Below are 11,610 nucleotides of genomic sequence, written 5' to 3'. Positions count from 1 at the left end.
ATATATATATAAACTATTTTACCTTCTTTTGTGAAAGTATAAAGTTCAAAAATGCTTACCTGTTTGTTATATAGAGGCTTTGTAGCTAATATAAAACTTGCTAATAATCTCCTAATGACCATGGAGAGAGACTGTGTTATTCCACACACACAGACACAATTATGTTATATGGCTCTAGTCTGTTAATATCACTGCTCAGCTGGCAGTGTCTGGCAACTTGAAGTCCTCCAGCCCTCCCTGACTGTAAAACAGCACTGCGATGCCTGGAGCAGGTGTAACAGCCTGTATGCGGACCCGCGCTGTAAGCATTCTTTGGCTACGACGAGGTGCGCAGTAATGAACTGGCGGAGACATTTAACTCTGGTGGAGAGTGCTCAGAAGGGCAGACTTCTGAACAGTAGAGGTGGGAGGGGGAGCAGCCTCACGGGAGAGTCGTTCTTTCATTACCGTTCATGGTTATTGTGTTAGAGTGCATTAGGCTGTTAGAGCATGGCAGATACGCCACCTCTCTTATTCATGAGCTTGTCTGCACATTCCTCTGATCTTAATCGGTGAGTGGTGCTATCGACCTTCAGCGGGCTTTATGGAGAGGCCAGATCCTGGAGTTGGATCCTTATCCTCCCCTCACTCCCCACCCCCTACCCCCTGGCTGTTTAACAGCCCCCAACGGCCTTCTGCACGTGAGCTGGCTGTTCCCAGCCTCAGCCAGGCCAGTGCAAGCCGGAGTCTCTACTGAGCTCCGGGAAAGATGTGGGACACTGAGATTATTCTGGAAGCACGGCTCACCTCTTAGCTGCGCTCCAGTGATCAGGTGGAAGAACGTTGGAGTGGTTTATTTTGGGGAACATCGAGCTGTTACCAGCAGCAGGGAAGGCACAGTGGGAGAACAAAGTGATCTGTGGTTGATCTGTTAAAGATGTGTGAAGGTGCAGTGAGAAATGAAGCTGACCAGCCTACTGATGGGGGGCCTGACATGCCTGCTCCACTGCTAGAACTCTTTCCTTCTTATACAACCAACTGATGTGTGTGTCTCACATAATTACCGCCTATGTCTGGGAGCGTGCGATATTTTTCAGCGTTTAGTGAAATGAATTCCCAGTTTATCAAAGTTGTATGATGCGCCGATGACAGCGCACAGAAGAAGCTCCTTCTGCGGAAAGCTTTCCGCTGCGTTTTTACATGCTCCGCGGCCCACTGGGGTTTCGAGTGGGGTTCGCAACCGGTTCTGAGGATGTTTGCACTTTCACACGAGCGCCGTTGCTTTCGAACCCGTGCACACTCTCCCTCCCTACGTTCTTCACCCACACCGCCTCCACCCAGAGGCCCACTGCCATCATTCTGTAACACCCCCCCCCCCCCCCCCACCTCAGGACGGGGTCACTGCAGTGTCACTGACTGACCCCTGAGCTGCACCATTATTGGAGAGTCAAGACAATGCCTCAGTGTTCTGGCCATCATCTCAAACCGGCCCGTTCACCGTGAACCCGAGATGCTCGAGGTGCTCGAGATCTTCAAGTATTACTTTCATCTTGAATACAAAATACTTCCGTTCTCCGGTTATGTGCGGCTTAATCAGAACAGATACATGAGAGAGCAGCATGAACTGTGAGGAACAGTGAGGGTGTTCACTGAGGGGAAGTACGGCTCCAAGGGTTGGGGACACCATGGTTTTTGGGGTTTTTTCCCCAAGCTGGGCTAGACTGTACTTCACCCTCCACACACGCTGCCCCTACACTGTCGCCCTGTCCCCCATTCAGCATGTTTGCCGCCAAATTTGTTGACACATGGCACTCTAAGTGGGTCAGGGAGCGCGCTCGCATGTGCCTGGCTCGCGCCTCCGTCACCATAGCAACCACGCAGGTTGATCAGACATGCAGCACTGGGAGATCCACCCCTCCCCCCTTACAGGGCGGGGCCACAGGGCACCCGATGTGGTGGCGCTACGCTTAAATGTCTTTTTCTTGGGAAAATCTAATACCATTGGGTTTTTGAGATTCGGAATCTTTCAGATTTGGTGCCTGAGCATCACTGACACTGGGTTGAAGGTAATGGGGTGACATGAAGACACGTAGCAATGCTATGATCTAAGATATTTAAAAAGTAGCTTTAAAAAAAAGAGAAAAAAACAGAGAAAACAACCAAAAAAGATCTTCACCGCATCACCTCTTTTACTTTAGCGCGCACACCCTCCCCAAGACTTAGGTTATCCAAGATTTCCTTTCACTCTCTCTTCTTTCGCCCTCCATCTGTTAGTCTCTCTCACTCCCTGTGTCTCTTATTCATCTGTCTCTACCCCCCCCCCCCCCCCCCCCCCCCCCCGAGTTTCTCTCTTTCCATCCAGACCAGTGGCTCAGGGTTAGGTTAAGAGCTCACTCATGGTCTTTTGTCTTGGCCGTGGCTCTGGGGGTGCATTGTGAGAGGGCTTCCTTTCGGATGTGTCTGGCTGGGAGTGGGGGCCATCTGGGTCATGGTGTGGAGGGAGGAGTCAGCACGGAGGCTGTCAGACTGACAGATGGGCGTTGGGGCAGGAGAGAGCGCTGGGGTGGGTGGAGGAGGGCCACAGTAATCCGGGGCCAGCCAGTGTGCTTTTGTTAAGACAGTTTGGGGCGGGGCTTAATTTGCATTTCCATTCCTTTTTGGTCGAAACCTAAAGCGCAGGAGTCTGGGACAGTTGCTTAGAAACAAACTCGCCCTGGCGATTATTTTTGTCTTAACAGCACGTTTGGGGCTGGTTAAGCTGTAACACAATGCAAGCAGGTCTTTCCTTTGTGTGGATGATGCCTGACCCTCTACTAACAATCCACTTTTAGCTTGTCCTCTGTGTTTACCTACTGTATGTCAAATTGCTATGAGTTTTAGAACAATATAAACACTTTTAATTTTCCAGGCAACAAAGTCTTTAGCAAAGCAACTGCCTTCACTTTAATTCAGCATGATGAATGCCAGATAATAACAATAAAATCTCTTTAGCACTAAACAATTAGGAGTGAAATTCATACTAACTCTTTCTATCTAAGAAATCAGAGTTTATTCTGGCACCATATAGATATATTATGCATTAATAATAATAATTTATTCATACATTTTAGTACTGTTTTGATCTGGAGGATTTCCCTTACACAGACATCGTATTATACTTTTGCCGTATGCACAGTTCATGCCGTCATACACAGGCCTGTAGGAATAAAACCAAAGATCTAACGTACAAGCTTAGACTGATGTTTATTCAGCTTTAACTGATGCTAAGAAGAAGCTCCTGTCTTTTGTCTATTGGACCTCACGCCGAAAGGGGCAGACATGTAGCGAATATGAACCTGGCTGTCCTGTGCTCAAATGACACTCAGACAGCCATAAATTTGCTTTGAATTGAAAGGGCAGCGGCTGCCCTGCCTAAACATAGAAGCATAAGGCGTCTGTGCCTGGTCGGCCAGCTGAGCACAAACGTGAGGGGTGTTAATAATGTATGACCGCACTGGGATGTGTGTGCCCGACTGCCTCTGAATTATGAATGTAACATCACGCCGATTTTTGCTCGATTTATGGCTCTCGGCATTTTCGCTAAGCGGCTCAGGCACATTGCGCGCTGCTTGCTGTTAAGGAAATTAAATATGAAATAACAAAGGCGCTGCGGTGATATAGTGCCCTCAGATCACACAACAGCACTTGTCTGGTGACCGTGTGGAAGCTCTAAGCTGTGTTTGCATTTGCGTGTGGAAATGCTTGGTGTGAGTGGACAGATATCATAATATTCTCTGCGTGAGCAGACATGGTATAAACGTGTTATATGTTAACATTGAGGGTAATCTCCGGTCGGTAGCCCTCCACAGTTCTCAGATCATTCTCTGGCCAGCGACTGTCCACGTTCAGGCTGGAGGTTTATCGCCTCAACTTCACCCATCCGCTCTTGGCCAGAGTTCCCATTCAGAGCTCCATTGCCAGCTAACAGGAGCAGTGACCTCATCTGTACCTTTGAAGCTAATTTACTTCACTTTCCTGTGATCCAGCTTTACATGCTGCCGAGGTTCATAACCCCATTCACATAACATACAATGGAATCTATTACACATGGCACTAAACCAGCTACCAGATCCTTGAAGTCGAGTGTAATGAAATAGGAATGAGTGGATTCATTGTTATTTCAGCCTGAATATTAGAGTTCAGTCTGAGTGTGGCGATTACTCCTCTGGGTGGGCTTTCATGAGCAGGCAGGAGCAGGGAGATATAGCCCACCCCAATGTACACACACACACACACTCACACACACCCACCTACCAACGCACGAGCACACACGTTCTTGGGGCACAAACTCTGTGAAGGAGTTCCTCTGAGTTCCAATATTTGTTCTCTTTCACACACTAACAACACTCTTTTTTAAATACTAGTATAACACGATTTATCTAACACTTTCCTCAGAGCCAGATGATCAGTCGCAGCTAACCACACACCTGAACCAAGACATTAGGAGCAGTGAATACATGTTCTAGGTGTTGGTGCTGGGAGCCGGGTCAGAACAAAAATGTGGAACGTCTGGTCCTCCAGACTGGGGTGAGACACACTGAAGTAAAACATGACGCTGTTTCTGTCACAATGGGAATATCGGGTTCAGAAATCCCTGTGATGTCAGCACATTACTAATCACACAGCACTGGCAAAATAAGGACGGTAAGCTGGGTCTGATCTCTGTCTGATCTCCGTCCGATCTCAGGATGCATGGAGTGCTGCCTGAAGTGTGTGCGGGGCATCCCGTACCCGTCTCTGATCGCCACCATCCTACTCTATGCCGGCGTGGCGCTCTTCTGCGGCTGCGGTCACGAGGCCCTCACCGGCACTCTCACAATCCTGCAGAACTACTTCGAGGTGGTCAGAGCACCTGGAGACTCCCTGGACGTCTTTACAATGTGAGCGCCCCCTTAAGGCCACACCCTGTCGCTGATGTGCCAGACACATCTACGTATATCTATTCATATGTCAGTATCTGCTTGCGTCTGTCTATGTGAAACGATACTATGACTGCTAGTACTTTGCATGGCTGTCAGAAACAACCCATGCAGGTGTGCGGTGCAGGGCTATAATGTGTAACCCTTCTCCCTGCAACGCCTGTAGGATTGACATCATCAAGTACGTGATCTATGGCATTGCCTCTGCTTTCTTCGTGTACGGCATCCTTCTGATGGTGGAGGGCTTCTTCACCAGTGGGGCCATTAAAGACCTCTACGGAGACTTCAAGATCACCACCTGTGGCCGTTGTGTTAGTGCATGGGTACGTGGTGGTAGACTAAGACACGCTGTAACATACAAAGGAATATTTATTAAATAAACGTCTAAGTGGTCATAAGGTGTTTTTAGGTTATCTTGAAATGTCACTGCTATTCTGCCACAAATATTTACAAGTGAAAATTGATATATGATCAGGTCACTCCATACTTTAGCCAGCGTATGGCTGCATCAGTAGGTCTGACTCAGTACTGTATCACTGCATCAGTAGGTCTGTTTCAGTACTGTATGACTGCATCAGTAGGTCTGATTCAGTACTGTATGACTGCATCAGTAGGTCTGACTCAGTACTGTATGACTGCATTAGTAGGTCTGTTTCAGTACTGTATGACTGCATCAGTAGGTCTGATTCAGTACTGTATCACTGCATTAGTAGGTCTGTTTCAGTACTGTATGACTGCATCGGTAGGTCTGATTCAGTACTGTATGACTGCATCAGTAGGTCTGATTCAGTACTGTATGACTGCATCAGTAGGTCTGATTCAGTAATGTATCACTGCATTAGTAGGTCTGTTTCAGTACTGTATGACTGCATCAGTAGGTCTGATTCAGTACTGTATCACTGCATCAGTAGGTCTGATTCAGTACTGTATCACTGCATCAGTAGGTCTGATTCAGTAGCAGTGGCTACCATCTACCATCTACATTTAGTCATGTAGAGCAGTGTTTCAGAACCAAGTGCAACTCCCAGTTTAGGTGACTCTCTGCTGCCCTTCCCAGTTCATCATGCTGACGTACATCTTCATGCTGGCATGGCTGGGACTGACAGCCTTCACTGCTTTGCCTGTCTTCATGTACTTCAACATCTGGACCATCTGCCAGAATACCACCATGCTGGAGGGAGCGAGTCTCTGTCTGGACCCACGCCAGTTTGGTAAGCAGCTTCTGTAGGTCAGCGCCACACTGCTAAGGGCCAAAGACAGCATTTAGCTGACACTTTTAAACAAAACAACGTACAATTATGACTGAACACAACTAACAGTGGCAACTTGGCAGTGATGGGGCTTGAACCAGCAACCTTCTGTTTACTAGTCAAGTACCTTAAAAACTGAGCTACCACTAGAGATATGCAGGAGCAAACACTGGATGTAGTTTGGCCATGATATCAGTGTCGTATAGGGCCATTTCCTGCCTCGGTGGCCATATCTAATGCCTCCATGTATGATTGTTAATGGAAGTTTCTGAGGGAGTTTGTAAACCTTTCAGTCTAGAGAGTTTCTGTGCCCTGCACAGGTGTTTTTTTAGTGGGTTTAGAATCTAGCCTCTGAATCTACCCTCTGGTTCTTAGCATGTTCGACTGTGCTTTGGGTTTCAGGTGTTGTGACCATCAGTGAGGAGAAGACGGTGTGCACAGGAACAGAGAAGTTCTTTAAAATGTGTGAATCGAAAGAGGTCAGTGTCCTTACTCGGCCATTTATTGATTTTTTGGAAAATAAAGTAAAATAAAATAAAAGAATGCACAGCAAATAAAAAGCTCTGGTGTCTCCCAGGTGGATATGACCTTTCACCTGTTCGTGTGTGCCCTGGCTGGGGCCGGAGCTGCCGTTATCGCTATGGTGAGATGACCCTAAGCACATTTGCATATTTAAGTGTAGTCCCATTACTTCATTTACTCATTTCAAAAGACGGTTGCCTCTTTGGTTGACGATTGAGGTAATATTTAAACCCATATTGAAATGACTTCATATATTAAAATCCATCAAACGGCATTAATTAAGGATCAGCAAATACTGATACTGGTTCCATCGTAGCTTTTAGCTAAATGTTGTAGCTAATTATTTCAGTTTATCAAAACACTGACTACAACAAAATGGCTGAATTACATCACTTACCTCAACTATTCGGTGTGGTACTGCTAGCGAGTACCAGGATGAAGCTATGAGTCACCATCACTGCCTTCTCCCAGGAATTCTGGGAAACTGAGTTCTTGTGTATTAGCACTGAGTGGCCTTGCCTTTTCCCAGGCTTATTCTGGTGCAGTGAAAACATTGCATACTCTTGATCAGTCCTCCGTTTTGCGTCTCATCATCCTTTCCTTCTCTCCCTCTCTACACTCCTTCCCTCTCTCTGAGAGACACTGGATATGTCATATAGTTGCTATGGAAACTGTAAGAAAGGCCCCAGAGCTTGTTGCAAACATCACTCAGTAATTTGTATGGAGCCATTTTCTGAGGCAGAGACAGTGGCATTTAATCAGAGATGATGGTGCAAATTATCTTCCTTCCACGCTTTATAACACCTAGTTTACTTGAGCATTAAATGCCAACTTTCTGACCCACGTGGAAAACAGCAGCAAAACACACTGTGACAAAAGGCTGTGTGGCTTTGTTTCTGAGAAGGAGAATGGAGACAGGTGTGGCATTTTCTTAAATCAGTTATGAATAAAGCTGAATAATTCCGAGCTGATACATTCATTACTAAGCTATGTTTAATTTCTTTTTAAATGCTTTTTTTTTAGCATTTGTATTTACTTTTTACACAATATTTTATGCACAATGTGCATATGAGCAGCGATTCATAAAACTGCACATCAGACAAAACCGGTTGCTTGAGCAGGCGAGGGTTCTCTGTAGTTAAACACTTTTTCGTGCTGATGCATTAAAATAAATTATTTACATGCTCATTTATTTATTTATCTTTTTGCTTCTACGTTACATACACGCATACATATATTAAAAAAAAAGGTTTTGTTTTCACCTGTTAGCACATGTCAGTAAAGGTGCATGCCTGAAGATTCCGTTGCTTTAACAGCTGACGATGAAGGCATGCGATTTTCCCTCTGTCGTATACAATGGGAAGGTGTTCATGGAGGCACAGTCCTGGAGTCCGACTGTGCTGCTGAGGCTGGAATCTCCCACTGCTTTACATCACTGCCTCCTGCTGGTGGCACAAGCTAATTTCAGAACCCAACACTGACGCCCCCTAAAGCTACCGAGCTCCTGTCTGTGCAAACCTGGCAGTGTGGGAACACTGAAACAGGTGGCAAAGATTACAAGGAATATGAAGCATACTGGATGAAAAATGACAAAAGATTCAATAAGAAGACTTTTAATGTTAATGTAAAGCAAACATGGAATACCTGTGTTGAGCCCATATTGAAATGACTTCATATAAGTTATATGACTTCATGGCTTCACCTGAGCTGTATAAAATAAATAAATAAATAAATAAATAAAACTAAAATGTACAGTTCCCTTGGAAGTGTCCTGGCCTATCCAAGATGCACACAGAGGCCTCTAGTGATTGTTGCGCCTCAGACTCTGGCTAGGTACTGATTGTACAAAGCGCTCTCTTTTAGATCCACTACCTGATGGTGCTGTCGGCGAACTGGGCCTACGTGAAGGACGCGTGTAAGCTGCAGAAATACGAGGACTGTAAGTCCAAGGAGGAGCAGGAGCTACATGACATCCACTCGACGCGCTCTAAGGAGCGCCTCAACGCCTACACATAAGACAGGAAGACAGCGGAGAGGGGGGAGGAGCCTCAGTGCTCTCACTTCCTGTCTTGGGGAGTTTTGGCACTGGTGTTGTCTGACTGCTGTGTCATGTTACTAACCCTATGGCCCATCCCTTACCTCTCGCACAAATATTATTGTTGTTATTATTATTATTATTATTATTATTATTATTATTATTATTATTATTATTATTAATATTAGGTAGAAGTAGCTGTAATTTTATAGATTTTTACATTATAGTTTGATTTTTAATTTCTGAAGATATTGTGCAGGTGTTTTCTTTTCTTTTAATTTTCTTTTCTTTCATCTGAATTAGTTCAGGATTTTTTAAAATTACATTTAATTTTAATTTTTTTAAACGTCAGTATTGGCTCAGTGGTGGGGTGGAAAGCTCATTTATCACGTGTGTGTCTCTGTGGTCTCATTTTCACCCCAACTTCACACAAAAAGGAAAAACTAGAAAACAAAATAAATTTAGATTTTTTGTTTATTTCTTTTGTTTGTTTGTTTTAGTTCTATTTTTTAATCAGCGAAAGGTTTTTGGCCCGGAAGCAACAAAAGTCTTTGATCACTCTGCATTATTTTGGAAATAGAAAAAAATATATATATCAAAAACAGAAAAAAGAACCAAAATGAATAAGAAATGGCAAATGTATCATAAAGTGTTTATTTTTTTTCTACAAATATCATTGCATAGCTTATCCAAACGAATAAGAAAAATGGTACAGAGTTTCATGCTGTGCTTGTCCTGTTTTCCAGGAGCCCACAGCCAGTCAGTGTGGGGCTTGAAATGTCTTTCAGAGGGAGAATTAACAGTGATATGCAGTGATATTGCTCCTCTTCCGTGGAGTGTCACCATCTCTGACTCCTTCTTGAGTAATGACACAATAAGGTCGCTACTGACTGACCTCCACACATGCACAAGCTGACAGTGTTATTCTCCACACCCACCCTCACGTTTATTTTCCTACAGATTATAGATACTGGTAAGTAGACAATTAACTTTTTATTTGAAGGGTTTATTTTCTGCTTGTGTAAATAGCCATTCTGTAAATGAATACTTGTATCGTATGTAAGCACTTCAATTTCAGGTGAATTTGTTTGAGATACAAAAATACATTCCACGTAACTAAAGGGGAGGGTGGGTGGAGATGGTGGTGGTGATGGTATGATTTTAAAATCTTTAAAAAAGTGAAGAGAATTCAGGCAAAGTAGCGTTTGTGATCACTTTCCTGGTTATTTTTTTTTCTTTTTTAAAGGGGATTGTCACAACAGAATCAAATATTCAAAGATACTATTACCTTGATGGCAAAAACAAAAAAACAAAAAACAAAAAAAGCACACACGTTGTCTTGCTTACAAGTCATTCTACTATTGGACTATAGATTTGTCTTATCATTCTTATACTGCTTGGCGAGCCATGTTCTGTCAGTGTTTCTAAGAGCTAGTTTCGTGCACTTATTTGACCATTTTGTGAGCTCTCTCTCAGTGTAAGTGCATTGGGAATTCGGCTGCCCAGCTGGGTCCCAATAACGTTAGGTAAAGACTGTGAACCTAGGTGTTATTCGTGGCATGGTCATGCATTTAATGGTAATCGTTTTTACTGGGTCCGAGAAAAAAAAAAAAAAAAAAAAAAAAAAAAAAAAAAAAAAAAAGAACAGAAAAAAAGAATCATTTCACCTTTTTATGAGTTTTCAGTTTGTTATCTGCGCCTGTCTTGCGGGCTATGTCCTTTGCTCTCATGATGTGCGGTGCTTTGAGTCCTATGCTAACTGCATTGCCCTGCTACCCCTGCTGTTTGATGGTAGTGTTTGGTTTGTAACTGTTTAGTTTGTGGTGAGCTCTATTACTGCCCCGGGGTCCTCGCTCTGAGCCCTGTTACTGTTGCTTTCTGAACCGCTATCCTGATGCAGTCCTCTTTTTTGCCCTGCCCTAGCTTCCTCGCTCTCTGTCCTTCCCCTTCTCTCTCTCTCTCTCTCTCTCTCTCTCTCTCTCTCTCTCTCACTCTCTCTCTCTCTTCCCCCTCTGAACCCCCCTCCTCACTTTCTCCTTGTATTAATCTTTTGTACGTTCACTTAAGAATGCTTTGTAGCAGGCCGTACCATGAATCTGTTTTGTACATAAATGTGCCAACCGCTTGACAGTGGCTTTTCTCATCTGTAGGGACAAACTGCTTGCGTAAATAAACTACACTGGTGTACTTGTTAAGAAATCCTCTCTTGTGGTTATTGAAATTCTCTCATTTCAGTCATAACACTGAACAATATTGCGATACCTTTACTTTTGTTTATATAATTAGTTTATTTTATAATCGGTTTTACTGAATCCTACTCATCCTTCTGGGAGGTTCTGCGTTCCGTGCTGGGCATAACTGGGTCGTTTTGGCTGATGGTTAGGTGAGAATATCACACCTGTCACGTACAGGTGCTCTGCTCTGCCACCACACTCTCGATTAAAATGTCTGGAATCTCAAAAGCCTCCCAGAGCACAACAGCAACAAAAGGCTTTGCATGAAAACTTCAGCAAAAACTTTGCTTCTGTGACATTAACTATCAAATTGCAGATCATTGACAACATCATTTTATTCTTGACCATTAAGGATAGCCCTTTAAAACATTTTAATTTATTGTTTCATTACAGATAAAAACATCCTCAAATGAAAATACCTTATTTTACTATGATTTTAAAATGATTTCAGCTTGTTACAATTGCTCACTTAAATGATTTATGTTCTCTACACATCTCAGGTTCGGTCACATATCTTGGACTAAGTAATTCTCTCTCTCTCTGTACCATAAATCATAAACCAGACTACAGATCACACTCAAGTGAAACCCTGCCATACACATGCAATGGTCAATACTGCACAGGAATGTTCT

At 43.9% G+C, this 11,610-nt stretch overlaps 1 protein-coding gene across 1 annotated transcript in view; it reads left to right on the top strand.

The window, feature by feature from the left end:
• Nucleotides 1-10,943, top strand: part of gpm6aa (glycoprotein M6Aa) — a 14,044-nt gene extending 3,101 nt beyond the window's left edge. Inside the window, exons 2-7 of the mRNA XM_027014202.2 lie at nucleotides 4,706-4,898; nucleotides 5,104-5,260; nucleotides 5,995-6,148; nucleotides 6,590-6,666; nucleotides 6,765-6,830; nucleotides 8,573-10,943. Coding sequence (XP_026870003.1) covers nucleotides 4,706-4,898; nucleotides 5,104-5,260; nucleotides 5,995-6,148; nucleotides 6,590-6,666; nucleotides 6,765-6,830; nucleotides 8,573-8,725 — 800 coding nt within the window. The 3' untranslated portion in view covers nucleotides 8,726-10,943. The remainder of the gene's footprint in view (nucleotides 1-4,705; nucleotides 4,899-5,103; nucleotides 5,261-5,994; nucleotides 6,149-6,589; nucleotides 6,667-6,764; nucleotides 6,831-8,572) is intronic.
• Nucleotides 10,944-11,610: the final 667 nt, after the last annotated feature.

This window comes from Electrophorus electricus, chromosome 12, assembly GCF_013358815.1.
Source record: "Electrophorus electricus isolate fEleEle1 chromosome 12, fEleEle1.pri, whole genome shotgun sequence".
Lineage (NCBI taxonomy): Eukaryota > Metazoa > Chordata > Actinopteri > Gymnotiformes > Gymnotidae > Electrophorus > Electrophorus electricus.
This window is presented reverse-complemented; position numbering and strand designations above follow the sequence as displayed.